The sequence below is a fragment of the Malania oleifera genome, chromosome 8 (assembly GCF_029873635.1).
Source record: "Malania oleifera isolate guangnan ecotype guangnan chromosome 8, ASM2987363v1, whole genome shotgun sequence".
NCBI classification, from domain to species: domain Eukaryota; kingdom Viridiplantae; phylum Streptophyta; class Magnoliopsida; order Santalales; family Ximeniaceae; genus Malania; species Malania oleifera.
The window spans coordinates 106,220,755-106,239,965 of NC_080424.1; the positions used below are offsets into that span (position 1 = coordinate 106,220,755).

A 19,211-nucleotide genomic window follows, 5' to 3' on the forward strand; every position below is an offset into this window, starting at 1 on the left:
TTCTTCTTTGGGCATTTCCTTGCCATCTACTATTTTAGTAGGAATTAAGTCACCATGTGTGACAACTTTCCAAGCTTTCCAATCCATCGTTCGTAGATAGATTCTCATGTGTTGTTTCCAAAATGTATAGTTTAAATCACAAAAGATAGGAGGCCTAGTTGAGGATTGACCCTCTCCAAAGGGAGCTACTGCTAAGTGTGTCATCTAGATCTTTAGGTAGCTACTAGTTAGGATTTGCTACAACCCAGCTCTGATACCAATTGAAAACTAAGGTGTCGTCACAAGAGAGGGGAGAGGGGGTGAATTGGGTTTAAAAATTTATTTTAATACTTTTCAAGAATCCTTAACCTCTTTTAATTCTTTTAATGAATTATTGACTTATTGTTGATTTATCCAATACACAACAAAAGCTTATTTACTTGTTTAGCAAAAGCTTATTTACTTGTTTAATCCACAAACCAACAACTAAAGTATTCAACACAACACAAGTAAATAAAACTTAAACAATCAACCAACTATTCAACAATCAAAGTGTTCAATCCAAAAATACCCAATTAAGATAACCTTTTGACAATTTTCAGCTTTTTAAGAATTCAAGATATTTTCTTGTTTGCAACCTTGTAAATATATGTAAGTTTGATTCAAGCCTTATAGAGAATGAGATTTATTTCTTCAATTCTAACCACAACTCAAATTTTCAACAACTCAGAATCTAAATAAACTCTTAGTTAATTTATCTTTGGGTGTTAAACCAATCAATGTACTCCCTTTGAGGTTTTCACAAAGTATTGATTAACCAATGTACTCCCTTTTGGTTTCCGCAGTCCCAAATCAAAATTAAACTTAAGTTTACTTAATTTCCAAATTATGTAGTATATATGATTAAGAAATTAAACCATCCACGCAATATATATATATGCTGAAAATAAAGAGAGTAAGGGAAAAAGAGTGACACCGGGTTTTTATGAGGTTCGGCTTATCCCCAGCCTACGTCCTCGCCTTTGGCAAACCACCAAAAGATTCCACTTAAACCAGTTCCTTTCTGGGCAGAACAACACCATTACACACTCCTTCAATAGGCTAGAGTGCCGCCTCTCCAGGTCATACCCCTCACTCGGTCACTCCTTCAATAGGCTAAAGTTGCACCTCTCCAAGTGATACCCCACGCTTGGTCAACAATTTAAACACCTTGAATCGTCCAAGAACTACAAAAATATGAAGTAAAGGCTGCGTATAAGAACACTCTCAAAACAGAGCAAATTAGTACAAATTCAACGCTATATACTTCAAGAATTTAAATATTAAGATGAAATAGAATTGAAACTCAAGTATAAGATATCATCAATTCTTTCTCTAGATGAATATCAACAGTAGTTCATTAGAATTCTCCCAGCAAGAGTGTGAGCAAAAAAAAGCTTTGTGAGAGATTGAGAATTAAATTACTTGAATGCTGTGTGATTGCTTGGTTATTAATTTCTTGGGGTTAAGGGATTATTTATAGACTTTTTACGATGAGTTTCCTTGTTTTCCAAGTTACTTGGAGTGTTTACCAAGTTTTTATAACGTTCATATTTGAAAAACTAATTTTTAGAATTTATTCGTTGAAGTTTAAAAATTAAAATCTCGTGGAGTCAGTCAGCTAGACTGGAGGCTGTGGCCTTTCTGTTTGCCAAAAATTAAATTCTGTAAAATGTCAATCGGCTAACTCAACCATGTGCAAAATGGTCAATCGGCTGGACAAACCAAGTTGTCAATTGACTGACTAATTCTAGTTCATACTGTCAGTCAGCTGATCAGATTTATTCATTTTTTGTGTTTGTCAGTCGGCTGACCAATATTAGTGTGTTCTAGTCAATCGGCTGACCAGTCCATTCTTTTTCCAAATATTTTTATTTTTGATTTCTAAACTCTAGTTATTTGAAAGACTCAAATATAACTTTTTAAAATCATTTTCAAGGGTTTTTCAAGAATTGGTCTCTAAGTCTTTGTATCCTAAAGAGTTTCAAAAATATTTCAAAAGATATTTAAAATACGAAGCACTTACATAAAGACTTCTTATGACTTTAGACATTCTAAGTGCTTGAGTCTTCATGCTCGTCTTTTGAGCTCTCTCTCTCTTTGCTTTTCTTTGACTCTCTTGCTTTGTTTTTCTTTGGCTCCCTTGTCTTCAAGCTTTAAGCTTTTAGCACATTCTCTTTAACATTCACACTCTCATGATCTTCAAGATTTAATAGATATCATCTTTGCATCCATGCTTTGACTCATCTTTGTGATCATTTTACTTTGTATTCTCTTTCTTAAATCTTGAAATATCATTACTCAACCAAATATGTTAAGTTTCACTTGTTTGTTAACATTAAAACAGGATGTAAAGCCTTGTAAGGCCAACAATCAGTGCTTGTGTACTTTCTTGTCTATGTAGATGATATTGTGATTACCGGCTCCAGTCCAAGCGTGATTTCTCACTTTATATATGTTTTGAGCAATGATTTTCCAATTAAGGATCTGGGGGACTTACATTACTTCTTGGGTCTTGAATGCCATCATAACTCTACTAGGATCATGCTTTCTCAATGAAAATATATTTTAGATTTGTTGGAAAAGACGAACATGTTGGATTGCAAGCCAATCAGTAGTCCCATGTCTTCCTCCACTAAGTTGAGTGCCTTTGACTCCACTCCTATGACTGATTCTACTTTATATCGCAGTGTAGTGAGTAGTTTGCAGTATTTACTTTTCACTAGGCCAAACCTAGCTTTCTCTGTCAGTCGTGTTTGTCAATATATGCATGCTCCATGTTTATGTCATTGGCAGAGTGTTAAGCGCATCTTACGATATTTAAAGCATACTCTTCATTATAGCTTACTTCTGCAACCTTCTACCACTTCATCTCTAGTTGCCTACACCGATGCCTACTAGGCAGGGTGTCTAGATGACAGAAAATCCACTGGAGGTTACTGTGTCTTTTATGGAAACAACTTAGTTTCATGGAGCTCAAAGAATCAATCCACTATAGCCAGATCAATTACAGAGGCCGAGTACAAAGCTCTTGCTCATGCAACTTGTGAGTTACTGTGGTTACAATCTCTCTTATCTGAATTGGGTATTTTCTTATCCACACCTCCAACTCTTTATTGTGATGATTTGGGAGCAACTTATCTATCTATGAATCATGTGATACATTCTCGCACCAAACATGTCGACGTTGACTATCACTTTGTTCGAGATCGAATTCAGGCCAAAGCTCTTCAGGTTTCATTTCTTTCAAGTAAGGATCAACTAGCTGATATTTTCACTAAACCCTTATCTTCTTCCAGATTTGCCTCTCTCAGAACGAGCCTCATTGTTCTTCCAGGCCTGTTTGGCTCGTAGGGGCGTATCAGCAATACCCAACCATCAGCAGCTTGAGAATATGTTTCTGTTACAAAAGAATATTTTCTGCTTTCTTTATTATTTTGTTTTTATGTTAGTTTGTTGTAAGAGAATTTTTCTGGCTTGCTCCCCTGTATATATATACAACTTTGTATGATGACTCTAGGGTGGAAAAGGAATACAATGAAATTTCATTTTCTCTCGGTCTCTATTTTTCCCAGGCTCTCTGTTTCTATCTGGTTAGATCTTGGCTAGGCATAACTAGGGCCCTGACTCCTATAAAACAGCCTTAAAATGGCTCCATAAAGAAGCTAAAGGTACAGGAATCCGGACAGTTGGGAAGAAGGTTTGTTTGGCAGTACACATTTGGCATTTCCTAAATAAAAAGAAGTTTAAAGGAAAGGTCATCACGACTAATGGAGTAATTGAAGGTGATTCAAAGTCACACATATAGAGTGGTTTATGGTAAATTTGATACGGTGAAAATGGGTATTTTTTTTATGTTATGCTTTACCTGATGTATTGAGGTAATAGGGAGACCATTGTGTCTGGTCTTTTGATTGTAGGGGATGGTTTCCCTTATACGTGGGTCAGTGGGTATGCCCAAGTTATGTTTGTATAAATTCATTTGATCAATATAGTTACATAAAAAAAAAAAGCCTTGAACTTCACAGAGGAGAGAGAGAGAGAGAGTCGCCATGGATAAGCAAGTGTGCCGGAAAACAGAGGCCAAGCCAATACGATGCAGGGGTGAGTAATCGAAGTCCGAATCTGTTTGTTTTTCAAACGTGCTCTGTTTTTTGGATTTCTCTCTGGATTGATGTTCTGTTTTCTCTTAACTGTTTCTGAAAGCGCAAAATAATTTGCAGCCGCCGTGTGCCGGGGAGCAGGGGTGCCTCTGGTGATTGAAGAGGTGGAGGTGGCGCCGCCGATGCCTCACGAAGTTCGGATTCGAATCATCTGCACATCTCTATGTTCCACCGACGTCACTTTTTGGAAAATGAAAGTAACACATTCTTTCAGTTTTGTTCTATCGTTTCACACTCTGAAATCTGAATCCCTCCGTTCATTATTTATACAAATTGTGATTATATGACATTCGCAGGATCCTCCTGGTTGTTTTCCGAGAATTTTCGGCCATGAAGCTGTTGGGTAATTTCAAATTCTTTAATCCTTCCTTCCATTCCTCATTTTCATTTGTTTCATCATTCAAAGCAAATTAAATGTGTTTTTAGAAATCATATAATTTTTGAAAATAAATTAAAATTTCACACTTAACAAATCCTATCAAATTATTTGTTTGACTGAAATTTTCTCATGCCAGTGTGTGATGAATAGAAATTTACAAAATTAAAATGCAAGTTTTGCGATCCTCTTTTTATCGTTGCCAAAAGAGGAATTGTGATGGAGAAAGCCTGCCGGCTGAAGCTCACCCAAAAATTTTTCCCAATCACAAGAAACAGACCGACAACGACGTATCAGAGTCAGAAACCTTAGCATAATTCCCACCACACACTGCTGATATCTGTGGCGATATTTTCCATAAAAAAAAAAAAAAAGAAATCCTTATAACTACCATTCTTTTAAGTATTTATCTTTTAAAATCTTCTCATTTCACTTTTAAACCTTCTCATTTTAAGTTTGGAATAATATAGTTTAATTTTTTATTTAGATAAACTTTATATTTAGAGAGGTACTAAACTTAAATTTGTATTAGATTTAGACAAAATATAATATAAAATTTATCTGCATACACCCAAATCCAAATTTTAGATTCAAAATTGATGTCTCGAAATGCAATAAAACTATCATACTAACTTCATATAAACCATGTACGGTCAAAACTTAGAACTTTACTCTAAAATATGTTTTTGGTACTCTAAACATATTACTAATATTCTATTATTTTTCTTCTGCACAATGTAATAACAAATTTGCCTCCTTTTTAATTTTTTTCACTTTTAAAATAAAAAAACAAAAATTAAAAAAAATAATTAAGAAATAAAATCATCTTATACGTTAAAAAGTAATACAGTTCGACTTAATAATTTTGTGTCCCTGAACTTATATTAAGTAGGGAATCCAACTTCAATAAAAATTTTGTGTTATTTTAATAGAGGAAGCCCGATTCCTAAAAGGTACTTAAATTTTTTACCTTATTTGGAGTCGTAATAAATTTTCTTTTCAAATATTGAAAGATAATATATATAGGGAAATAAAGAGAAGGGAGGCTTCAACGTTTCATTTTCATCCCCATAAAGGCAAATGTCAATCATTGACCTCATAAAAAAGTTAAAGAACATGATAAAGAAATATTCAGCCTCCAAAAAATCATCTTTAGCTTCATAACGAGTAGTTTTTTTCATTTTGTCGCTGCGGTGTGTCAATTTACTTTCCTAGATTATTAAAATTATATGAACCAACGTAATCCATTTTTAGGTTGACTCAAATAACATGCTACAATGTTAAACGTGGAGTTAATGCAGGGTGGTGGAGAGCGTAGGGGAGAATGTGAAAGAGGTGGAGGAAGGAGACGTAGTAATCCCAACTTTCTTAGCAGAATGCAGAGAATGCGAAGACTGTATGTCGGAGAAGAGCAACCTGTGCACAAATCTGCCCTTCAAGTTTTCGCCATGGATGGTGAGGGAAGAGAGTAGCCGATTCAGGGACATGAATGGAGAAGTGTTGTACCATTTTTTATTCGTCTCCAGCTTCAGCGAGTACACAGTAGTTGACGTCGCCAATGTCGCCAAAATTCACCCTGCAATTCCCCCCAACAGGGCATGCCTCCTCGGCTGTGGCATCTCCACCGGTAAGCCACACTAATTTAATTATTTTATTTTATTTTATTTTTCTCTCCATCAAGATTGGGATGCACCATGGAGGTAACCCATCTCTGAAAGAAATAAAATTAAAATTAATTATGATTATTTCAATTAAATGTTTAAAATTTTGAACTCAATTTTTAGTATTCCAAGGACAATTCTATTTTATAAAAAGGTTTAAAATAGTGAAAATATTTTTTGGATGACTTATAATTTTTGAATTTTTAGAGAAAAAAATGAAATATTTTTGGTTTATGTTAATCCACATGGTAATTTTATGATTATTCTTTATTAAAAATGTGCAAAAATGTTTAATTTGTAAAAATAAATACCAAATAACATGTCCTTTTTTTTTTTTTTTTTTTGTAGGAGTTGGAGCTGCTTGGAGAACAGCAAACGTGGAAAAAGGATCAACAGTTCTAATATTCGGCTTGGGAGCAATTGGATTAGCAGTATGATATTTATAATTACCCGTAAATTAAAACACTTTCCCTTTGTTTGGAAGAAGCTAGCCTTAAATTTAGATTTGTTTAGATTTGAAAAAATATGTAATATAAAATTATATTAAATTTTGTTCAAATTCATTTAAATTAAAATTTAAAATTTAAAATCTATACTTTCAAATGCAGCATTTGCTTTATGAATATGATTTTTCCTGGTAGGTCGCCGAGGGAGCCCGACTCTGTGGAGCAGCTAGGATTATTGGTGTGGATGTGAACCCTGACAAATTTGAAATTGGTAAATTTATTTCCTTATTTTTGAATGACTAATATACTGTAGCCTTATATTTGGATTTTGAATTCAAGCAAAATATAATTTTATCTTTCTTATCCCTCACATATTATATATATATATATATATATATGTATATTGAATTTTGGACAATGTTATTTCTCTTTTTCATATAGGCAAAAAATTTGGAGTTACGGAGTTAATAAACCCAAGAGATTGTGGAGACAAAAGTTTAAGTCAAATAGTTAAGGAGATGACTAATGGGGGTGCAGACTTTTGCTTTGAGTGTGTGGGTTTGGCATCTTTAGTACAAGAAGCATTTGCTTGTTGCCGAAAGGTTCGTCTGCCTCTCCTTGTTTCTCCCAATCGTATAATAAGATTTGCAATATGAAAATGTGTTTTTAGTAGGATCGATCGAGTATGGAATTTTAGTTAAATAAATGTATTTTTAATTCTAGGGTTGGGGAAAGACAGTTGTGCTAGGGTTTGAATCAGCCGAGGCACAATTGAGTATAAATTCTCTGGACGTACTTCTAAGTAAGAAAATCCTCACCGGATGTTTGTTTGGTGGACTCAAAGCTAAATCTGATATTCCAATCCTCGTGAAACGGTATATGGACAAGGTAATTTATTGGTTAATACTATCTTTACATCCGTTCACTCTATGAAATTTATAGAAAACGTACTTATATAACCTAATTCTACACCTTTTTTTTGTTAAAAATAAAATAAAATGCATTGTAAAATTTCACTACTCCTTGATTACATTTGTTTCCTAGAATGGAATGAGATTAGTTTGAATAGAATATAAATTGTACCGAATATAGTAATTTATTAAGAAGTCAATTGTGTAAAATTTTGTGTTATTTCATCTAACATGCAATACGATAAAAAATAGATATTCCTAATTTTTCATATTAAAAATAAGATATTATCATTCTCCATTGAATGTTATGATGCATTATTATTTACATTACTATGATAACATCTCTTAATTTTTTTTAAAACTATCAAATTCTTATATTATGATTTTGTTTCCTTAAAATAGACATAGCTTTGAATGAAAGGTAACCTCAATTCTTTAAAACTATCTCATTTTCTCTTGCTCTACCGACAAAGTAACCAAGCAATGCTCAAATTACATATCTCAAAAATAAAAATATATAATTTACTGTCTCTATCTTAAAAGAAAATTTAAAATTTTCAATGTCTAAAATAGATAGAGGATGAAGCGTTTAAGCTCCTATTGGAACTTGGAAAGCATGAAAGAAATGAGATAAGGAAAATTTGAAGGAGTTCACTGCTTTTGCTTAGTTGTGTAGAAAAATAAAATATTATATACAATGAACTAATAATAAATAGTTTTTATTTTACTTGTCACTAATTTTGTTTGATTTTAAAATTTAAAAATAAGAAAATGCAACACGTAGTTGTATGGAGCTTTGTCCATATTAAAAAATATAAATTCAAGGCATGAAATTTATACTTTTATTCACCATCTAACCCTATGTTTTAGAGTTTATAGGTCAAATCGAGAATTTAAGTGTATAGATTTGGATGAAATGTAACTCCAAGCAAGAACTCAGGGTGATTATCTACTAGTGCTTTGCTTTTACTATTATTTATTATGAATTATTAATAATTTCAGGAACTACAGCTAGATGAATTTGTTACACATGAAGTGAAATTTGAAGACATAAACAAAGCTTTTGATTTATTTATGGGAGGAAAAAGCCTCCGCTGCATTATATGGATGGACGAGTAAGTTAAATCTCTGCTCACAAAGTATGGAGTTTGAACTTTAGATTTGAATTTACATAAATTTGAATAAATTATAATATAAAATTGCACTGACCCTTTATTATTATTATTATTATTATTTTGAGATTCATAAAAATTAAAATCGTAAGTTCGAAACTCATGCTCTTAAACACGATTGAATGTTCTCCCGACATAATTGCTTTTTTTTTTTCAAATAAGTTGTAGAATGTGATTCTTTTCTACTTCTTCTTCTTCTTTTTCTTCTTTTTCTTTCAAACTCTCTGTGAAAAAAGGGCAAGGCTCGATTGTTGTGTAAGAGTTAAAATTTGCAAATTCAGTTTGGTAACAATTTAAATGAGTCTTATACTATTAAGCGAATATTTATTAATAATAAGAGAATAATAATTAAGTATGATTGAATGTGTGTAAGTAATGTTCTTACACACCACCAAAATGTGTTGAAATTATATATAATAAAAGAAAAATAAGAGGCTCACTTGTCCTTTTATATCTTAAATTATATTCATTTGAATTAAAAAAATGCAATTACAATAACCAACGAATACATTTTTATAAAATTAAATAAATAAATATTGCATTGTAATGAGCTCCACAAGCTTATTAAGCTAGCCCTCTACTCATTGGTGGCTATATTTTAGAAGTTGATTAAATGAGTGATTATCAATAGCGATCTGATGTAGGACAATCCTAGGAACCCTAGTCCTACCAAAGACCCTCTCACAAATGCACACACCAAATACACTTTAAGATGAGAATTTAATTAACCGCAATGACCAATATAAATTATATGCAAGAACTACAGGTTGTGGAAAATTCAAAAAGTTATAGGATTCATGTAGACTTGTCCTTAAGGACCTAATCAAGTAGGATAAGATAATTACTTGAAAGATGGTAGATTCAAGCCTTAGAAATAAGCCTAAACATGCATCTTATATATTCTTAGAATAAGACACAATCAAGCATTCAAGTATGAAAATCTTTTGGATTTTGAAGAGTTTGTCTACAGATATTATTCAAAGGCATACAATGGATATTTTGAAAAGGCTAATGGAAGGTAAATATCATATTGGCTATCTAGGAGTTATTTTGGAAGTAATTGAAATGAGCTTACTGAAATTATTCGGAATGATGAGCACAACACACTCGAACCTTGCTCGATATCTTGAATGATGATTCTTGGCTTTTCTTGGGGTTGTGATTGATCTGCTTGACTGTCGAAGTACTAATCTCACAAAATAGCTACTGGAATGGTAATATGGAGAATGGATAATGATAATCTCGTGGCCTCTCACCACTCAATCCCCAAAGGAGAAGGGATGTGGTCTCTCACCACTCACTCACAAAGAGGGAACAAGCTTAAAGCTTAAACACAAGGCAACAAATCTTGATTCAATTCAAAATACTTGATGTCCCTAATAACTTACATGCCCAGCTATATATAGAGGTGTTGGAACAACCCTCCAACCATAAGTAAATAAAATATAACAAGCTTTGAATGGAAAATGAAACCAAAAGTCAAAAATGTAAAATTTTCAAAACAAAAAAAAACAAAAAAAAAAAGTCTCATTCTTCGGCCTTCTAGACGTTCCATACTTTGAATTAGTTTACCTACCATATACCAAATCAAAGATATGGAAGTCTTCTTTGCAACACACTTTGAACCACTCAATTTGGACTTTTCTTGGGAAAGTTATGGCATATTTGGTGAGAGGTGTGCAGCTGTCCATGTGATGCAGAATTTCTTGACGAATGCCTACTGTTATTGGGCTGCCAAGCCGTGCACAATTTGAATTTCATGGTTTTCCCTATACCTAAAGAAAGGTATGGGAGTCTTCTTTCCAGCCCAATTGGAATTAGGTTATTTGGGCCTCTGTAGATGAAGTTATGCATTTTCTTGTACAGGTGCGCAGTTGCCTTCATCCCAGCGAATGCATCCACGTGACACCATCTTAGCAAATGTTATGTTTGGGGAATGTTGATCCCCATCACGATCACAACTCTCTACACCTAACAAGCATATTCATACATGTTCCAGTCTAGTTAATAGGACCACCATGATTGTTATGAGAAGTATATCTTCCCTTACTTGGAGCATGTCATTTTATTAATGCCAAAGTTTGATATCTAGTCTTTGTGTCCATAAGTTATTGACGATCACTTGTGTAAGAACCCGAACCAAGAAAATAAAAATAAAAGAAAAGAGAAAAGAAAAGAGAAAGAAAAAGAAAATAAAGGAAATGGTTTGGTACAACACCAAACTGTCGACAGTTATTAGGACTCAAGAAAACTGTTGACAGTTTTGGAAATATTAGGAAAACCGTCGACGATTTCAATTGCCGAGAGATTTTGAGGAAGATTTTGGTTTGGTAAGTGGCCAAATCGTCGACGGTTTTCTCCAAACCAGCTCATCTATAAATAAGTGTAAGCTCATTTTTTTTTAGGAAAATAAGTTTCTCTCCTATGGTTTGGGAGTTCACTCTCTCTTTAAAACTCTCCCGGGTCTCCCTCATGCTCTCTGATCCTCTCTCCTTCCTCTCGGCTTGCTGATTTTCCTTTCCTCAACGAGTTTATGGAAAAGTTAGGATTCATTCCAAGGAACGTGATAGGCAGATTTTTAAGGACAGGTAAGGGGATTAGATTATGCCAACTATTTTTTGAAATGTGAATCGATTAAATTGTAATATATGGTACGGGAGTGTTATATATAATTTCCTGATTTAATCGGGCGGATGAAAATGTTGTTTTGGTTATAATACTTGGATTTGGGAAAAAACTAAAGTGAGTGTGGTGACCATCTCTGTTTTACCAATGAAACATGTATTTTGAGTTGAACTAAATTTTAGGGATGATCATATCCTTATTTTCAGCAAAATATATTTTCCCAGGGCAGTTTATTATATTATGACTTTATATTCAAATAGTGTGGCATGAGTATGATTATTTAAATACATAATTAACCTGTGGATTATTGATATGGTATACATCGCAAAATTGGGATTTTTATACTAAATGGTGGTTTAATATACAGAATACGGGTTTTATACCGTGATCTAGTTATAATGAGATTTGAGCTTGGAAATGTTGTGAATAATGAAGAAATTGTGAGTCCACGGTGATATGCTAATCACGTGGTTATTAAAAAGTTATCATTGAGACGTTGGGGAGGAATGCTCACGAAATATGTTGAGAAATATGAACAAATTATCCATTTTATTATGTAAATTGCCATGTATGTTCTAAGAACCTTGATGGACAGTGAATGCTCGATATCGTAACTATAGATAGATATATATATATATATATATATATATATATATATATATATATGTATGCTAGTGCAACCACACTATGTTGAGAATGCTGGTAGTGGATGTCAATTTGGCCTGCGAAGAGTTGTGGACCACCCCTAGAGTTTGGACTAGGCTGCCGTAAACAAATCAGACTACAGACACGTTATGTTTGATATAGCCTGGTAGTAGGCCAGGCAGGGCTAAGCCCAGTCTTCAGACCGCACAACCCAATCATGTGGGGTTATTACATGATGTGATTATGATGGTCCAATCAGGGAGGTTCTTATTTACATAATTGTAGATTTATATAATGGGGGTATTGATGGGCCAGGTTATGAATTGGAAAGAAAATATACATATTTTGTAAACATCTAGGTGTGAGTACAGTTTACAATGCTTTGCATTTAAATATAATTTAATGGATATATTTTCTACACTAAAACTCATGTTAGCCACACACTGATAATAATCTAATCCGTCTTACTGAGAAGTGTCTCACCCCAATAAATATATCAACTTTTCAGGGCCTACAGGAAATCGAGTCTAGGAGCTTCAAGGCAAGATCTAGACGAGTTAGCTGAGAGTGAGTGTTAGTAGAACACTATTTTGTTTATATCTAAAGGTTTTTGGACACTCTGTGTTGTAATATACTTTGGGAAATATTGATATTAAGATTGATGGTTAGTACTCTGGTATGTATGATATTAGAAGAATATTTTACTTCTGTTGTTTGTTTGTTTAAATTAATTATAGGATGGTATTACCCTGGACCCCGTTGGGTCCATGGATGTTGTGTTTGTCGTATCAGGGGTATCATATGATGATATCATTATTATATTGATTGTGGAATATTTTTGGGGGCGTTACAACTTGCAACCGAAGTAACAAATGATTTTGAAAGACTTCTAATAGCCCTTGGGGGCAACGCTTTAAGAATGGAGGGATTTATAAATAATATCCCTTAAATATTCCACTTTGATTCTAAGGAACCAATCTCTCCCTTATATTTATTAGCACTAGTCAGGATGATGCCAGTCAACAAAGGAAGAAGCAGCACAAGTCACCTCAACTATAACCAGGGCCGACTCTTCACAATATGGGGCCCTAAGCGAATAATTTAATTAGGGGCTCTTAATATTTTTTTAAAATTTTTATTTTTATTTAAAATTAATTTTTCTAACTTTTTGAGATACATAATCACTAATTAAAGTTTTATATTCAAGATTTTCAAGTATTTTTTTTTTCTATTGATAACATAGTCAATCCATTTAATCTTTCTTATGACATAGTTGATCGCAGATAATTTTTTATAAGTTTAAGTTTTGAAAAATTTCTTTCTATAGAAGTTACTGTCACAGGTAAACAATAAATGCATTTGGAAAACAATCTATATTTTTTATAAATACATTGAGACTTGAAAAAAAAAAGAATTAAATTGCATTTACTTTACATTTTAAAATATAATTTCATTTACTTGATAGTGGGAAAGTCAATGTATGGGAAGATAGAATCATAAATAATGTTAACATTATTACATTAAAAAAAAAAAATTGGGGGCCCTAAGCAAACACCTCAACAGCCTTAAGTTCAAGCCGGCACTGGCTGTAACCAATATTCCCTTTGCAACCAACAATATTCTTCTTCATGTGATTTTCTGTTAGCCTTAGTGTATCTCATGCCTTTATATATTCTATCAAGAGTCACAATGTAATGTGAATGATAGCAATGAATATTTGAGCATCCCTTTCTTCTCTTTTCTGATACGGTATCAGAGCTACCAGACAAGCAGTCTCTTTGATCCTCTGCCATGGCAGACTCATCGTCATCTTCTTCCTCTCTTCCTTCTTCCTTTTCTCACTTATTGACTACCAAACTAAACTCTGAAAACTATATAATGTGGAAAGTTCAAATCACAACTTATCTCAAAGGACAGGATATGTTCTCCTTCACAAACACCTCCACCCAAAATGCTTCATTCCAAGAGCACTGCAGACCCCAAAATAAATCCAGCTTATCTCACTTGGGAAAGATCCAATCAACTCATCTTTAGTATTCTATTTTCCTCTCTAACAGAGCCGATTATTTTTTATGTGATTTCTACAGGTGCCTCACGCTAGCTTTGGATAGATTTGGAATCCATGTATAGCTTACATTCTCAAGCTAAGGAGTTCCAGATCAGATTTCAACTCACAAACCTGTCGAGAGGTGACCAATCAATCACTGATTACTTCAACAAGGTGAAGATGCTTATCGATACTCTTGCTGCAACTAGAGCACCTATTTTAAACAAGGAATATGTCACCTACCTGCTAAATGGCCTCGATCCAACCTACGAGCCCTTCGTCACCTCTGTTACAACTCGAGCAGAGCCCATAACCTCCAATGAACTCTTTCATCTTCTTCTTATCCATGAAAGCAAATTAAGCCATGCCTTCTATATCCCCACATCTTTTCAATTTGAACCTTCAGTGAATCTTAGCACCACTAACTCAAGAGATCAACGAGACTGTGGTTACTCTCGTAGGGGACAAAATGGTTGAGGCCGTGGCAGATTCCCTCCCTCCAGAAGATGATTCTCCTCCAATTACAGACCCTCTTCGCAAAATAACACTTAGCGACCCACCTGCCAAGTTTGTAACAAATCCGGACATGTTGCTTTGCAATGTTATTATCGTTTCGATCATGCTTACCAATATGATCCACCAACCTCTTTCTCTACCAATGACATTTCACCTTCAGCCATCACAGATTAAACTTGGTATCCAGACAGTGCTGCCTCCTTAGGGGGCCTAGTTATTTCCCTAGAATGGTCTAGGAGCCTGTGCATTGATTAACGGCCCAAGACATGCCCATGCAATGTGTCCAGGTCTCCCATAACGATAGCAAATATTCTTTCCCACAAAGCATTCTCCCCTATGCCTCCTGCCACATCTAGGGCAGATAGGACAAGTCTGCTTACGCCCTGAACTCAAAAATGAGCCCCAGGATGTGATTTAGTAACCTAACATGTCCATGTATCATACACCTATCCATAATACTACACGATATAAGGGTTTGACCCCATAGGGTTCATGTATACCTTGTACATCATCACATACACAATGTATATACGCAGCGGAATAATTTAACCTAATACATTCATAACACCATACCAGAGTCTATACAACATCAGGATCTAGTCCTATAATAAAAAACATAATCCTCGGGTATCTACATAACCAAAAATGACACCTCGACCACAGTTCAGTACTTACACCAGTACCTAAACAGTGCTAACCAACACCCACGAACCTGAAACGCTAGGACGCTTGTGTTGGCTGCTCGAAGGACCTAAAAAATGTTTGTATGATAGGGGTGAGACACCTCCCAGTAAGGGAGAAACATGTTATATCAGTGTGTGGATACATGAGTGTTATTTCAAAAGTAAATTATAAACATTTCACAATTCCAGTATTTTCACAATACAGTTCCAGTATACATACGATACAAAGCAATACGATCTAGTGTCGTTATACTCTTCGACCTAAGTCGGTCTGTCTGGTGGTATTTCACACCCTTGAGAAAAAGTTGGTCTGTCTGGTGGTATTCACACCCTTCGGCAAAAGTCGGTGCCCCTAGTTACCTGGCATAGCATAAGCCCCCACAGTATTGAACCGGTGTAGATCTGGTGTTCTCACACCCTTAAGTATAAACCGGCCTATCTAGTGGTATTGCACACTCTTCAGAAAAAGCCAGACATCTAAGCCTACGGTATGATTCCGACTCGGTTCAATATCTCAGCCTACGGCGTTTTAATCCAACCCACTTTGATATATCCTCTATAGTATTATCCCGACTCGACATTTTCAAAAAACCTTGAACAATTTGGAACTCACGTTCCTATATCTCATTTCAACAATTCACAGCCTACGGTAGTTAACCGGTACGCTTTCCCACAAAACACATCATTCAATTCATCATCTCATTCCACACTTATTTAGGTAAACAAATAATCTCATAACAATAATTTGAAAATACAATTTAACATAAACAAAGGTACTTTATACAAATATATAATTTTCTAATAGAAACAGAGATGATACCTGAAACCCCAATTTTCCCAAAAACTGTAAACCTGAAAATCCCGGATTTTCACCCGATAGATTTTTCCAAATGAGTAACCAAAACATCCGTATAATCATAAACCATAATTTTACCGATTCATATTACAAAATAACTAATATAAACATACTTCCTTTATCTTATCCCAAAAATCGGAACACGAAACTAATCAGTCCAAAACAACGACACAGGATCCCCAAAACCTAAAAATCGAAAAACAATACTTCAATATAATCCCAACCACTACAGATCTACCGAACCAAAACTAAAATAAAAGCCTTACATTGATTTTGGAACAAAACCCAAAAATTCTCAAAATGAAGATCCGAACCGCTATAACTGTAGAGATTCCTCCCCTAATCCATGTAGTAACGTCGGATCGTCAATTTGGGTAATCGATAGCCCAAAATCTCAAAGAGAGAGAGAGAAAGAAGATTTTGGTTTCTTCTCCATTAAGTAATGAAATAGATATTTACAACTTAGTTGACCGACTTGGCTCATTGATGAGACGGCGTCCTCGTCGACGAGCATAAGAAGGGAGTTTGTCGACGACAGAGTTAGACTCGTTGACGAGCCTGAGATTTCAAAATTTCAAAATCTCTCGGCATCATCTCATCGGCAAACCTCTGAATTTCGTCGCCGAGCTATAGAAGGGACTTCGTCGACGAGAGAAGGAGCCTCATCGATGAGCCATACTATTTTCCCCTTTTTAATTTCCTTCCCCTTTCTTATTTATTTAATCAAAAATTCTCAGGTCGGGTTCTTACATTCGTCGTACCTGTCACACCCCGAACCCCGAAATGGGACCCAGGGGTGAAAATGTAACCTAATATGTCCCTGTATCATACAAATCATCCACAAATACAGTACCAAGGGTGAAGGTCCGACCCCGTGGGGTTTCCAAGCACCTAAAACACATCCAAACACAATCATATATGCAGTGGAAAAGGTCAATCTATAAATATATACAGTACCATACCAGATTCTATACAAGAGTAGAATACAGACTCTATAAAAAACGTACAAACAGGTGCCCAAATACATTTCAAAATGGCAACTCACCAAAATACAGTCCTAGCACTTACTCAAGCATTAACCGCAGTACATCGGCCACTACGCTCCTTATACCAGGATGCTAGTTCTGGTTACTCGAAGGACCTGTAAAAATGTACGTACAGCAGGGGTGAGACACCTCTCAGTAAAGAAGAACACAAGTTATATCGATGTGTGGCATTTGAGTGTTATCATGATGCAATATACACGCAGTTAAATGCAATCTAGTACTAATTTTATACAATGCATACACGCATACACACACATGATCAGCAAACCCAGTGTCGTCACAGCCTTCGGCCCAAAGCTGGCCCGCGACATATGGCGTTGGCCCGTAGCCAACTCGCGAACACAGCGCTACCGGCACATGGCTAGTCCCCGACTCCCATGGCATCGTACCAGCGCTAACTGGTGGATCCACACCCTTCGGCCTGATCTACAAGTACAGGCTCACGCCCTCAGATATAGAGCCAGACACTCTTACCTACGTGGCAAGCAAAAAACACACGCCCTCGGATATAGAGCCGGACACTCTCAGTACCTGGAACAATTCAGATATCCGTTCCTATTAGCATTTCAACTATCACACACACATGCATGCTCATATAACCAAACAAATCACACTCATTTGGTAATCTAAATCATGGTTTTTCAAAAAAATACAGTTTAAACAAGTCAAGGCACGATCATCCCAATAACACAGTATAAATCAACATATAAGCTCGATTTTCAACAAAAGCAGGGATGCAGCATGTCGCCCCTTTTTTCCCAAAAATGTAATAATGAAAAACCCATAGTTTTTCTCGTTAGATCCCCTCAAATGAGTAGCCAAAACACACACAGGACCGTGAACCACAGTTCTACCTAGTCCGATTTCAAAAATAACCAATATAAACACGGTTCCCCTTACCTTTTCCCCGAATAGCAAATCCTGAACTCCAAGGCCCCTAAACAGTGAACTGAGTTCCAAAACCTACAAATCACAGTACAGAATATACTCACTAGACAGTTTCCTACAAAACTATCGGATTAGAATTGAAAACCGAGCCTTACCACGATTTTACGCCAAAACTTGAAAATCTCCAAAACGGGATTCTGATCCGTAGAACTTGTAGAGAATCCTTCCACGATTCTTGTGGTAACTTCAGATTCACGATTCCAGCAACGATCAGTGAAGAAATCCATAGAGAGAGAGAGAGTAGGGATAGTTCTAAAGAGAGAGGGAGAGATATTTGAAGTTTCTTATTGAAGAAGTAATGAAATTTCTATTTATAGCACCTTTGACCCGGACAAACTCGTCGACGAAATGGTGCCCTTGTCGACGAGGCCCTATAGTCTTCTCGTCGACGAGACGGTGGATTCGTCGATGAATCCTGATATCCCCGATTTCCCGAAACTCCTCGGCTTCTCCTCATTGACGAGCCTCTGAATTTCGTTGACGAGAAGGACGAAGACTTCGTCGATGAAATCTAGCTTCGTCAACGAGGCTTGCTCTTTTACCAAAATGCCCCTCTCTTTAAATATTTAAAAACCATTATCAAGAGTCGGGTTCTTACAGAGCATATGGATGCATTGCATATGGCAGTGGTGGACATAAAGTAAATTGCTCCTTGTCAGAAGCATTCAAATCAATCATATATATATATATATATATATATATATATATATATATATATATATATATATATATATATATAAACTAAATTGAATTGCTCCTTGTTAGAAGCATTCAAATCAATAGGAAAGAAGGAAAAGACAAGAGAGTTAATAATAATTTTATATATATATATATATATATATAATACTACTTTTTATTTTATTTACTTAATCAGATGATTAATTAATTAATTAATTAATAATAATAATAATTCAATTTTTTTCGGATTATTACATCCTCCCCTTTTTATAATAATTTCGTCCTAGAAATTTGCTAACTTAATGGAAATCAATTGAATTATTTAAATAAGTACCTGATTTAGTGTTAATCCTTGTTAAACAGATAAGAGTACTTATGACGTATTTTTTCTTCTAATTTTCACGAGACTTCCTCAATTGC

General features: G+C 34.9%; 1 protein-coding gene across 1 annotated transcript; it reads left to right on the top strand.

Moving 5' to 3' along the window:
- Positions 1-3,936: 3,936 nt before the first annotated feature.
- LOC131162165 (alcohol dehydrogenase-like 7) lies at positions 3,937-12,805 on the top strand. Its single transcript, XM_058118360.1, has 10 exons — positions 3,937-4,122; positions 4,242-4,378; positions 4,478-4,524; positions 5,859-6,184; positions 6,567-6,649; positions 6,860-6,935; positions 7,106-7,266; positions 7,388-7,552; positions 8,578-8,690; positions 12,526-12,805. The coding sequence occupies exons 1-10, from the start codon at positions 4,071-4,073 to the stop codon at positions 12,593-12,595; spliced, it is 1,230 nt and encodes a 409-aa protein (XP_057974343.1). The 5' UTR covers positions 3,937-4,070; the 3' UTR covers positions 12,596-12,805.
- The last annotated feature ends 6,406 nt before the right edge of the window (positions 12,806-19,211 follow it).

Excerpts from the sequence above, each read along its gene's own strand:
- LOC131162165 (XM_058118360.1), top strand. The coding sequence starts at position 4,071 with ATGGATAAGCAAGTGTGCCGGAAAACAGAGGCCAAGCCAATACGATGC. Across the intron at positions 4,379-4,477 it reads TCACTTTTTGGAAAATGAAA|GATCCTCCTGGTTGTTTTCC; the intron begins GTAACACATTCT and ends TGACATTCGCAG. Across the intron at positions 6,185-6,566 it reads CGGCTGTGGCATCTCCACCG|GAGTTGGAGCTGCTTGGAGA; the intron begins GTAAGCCACACT and ends TTTTTTTTGTAG.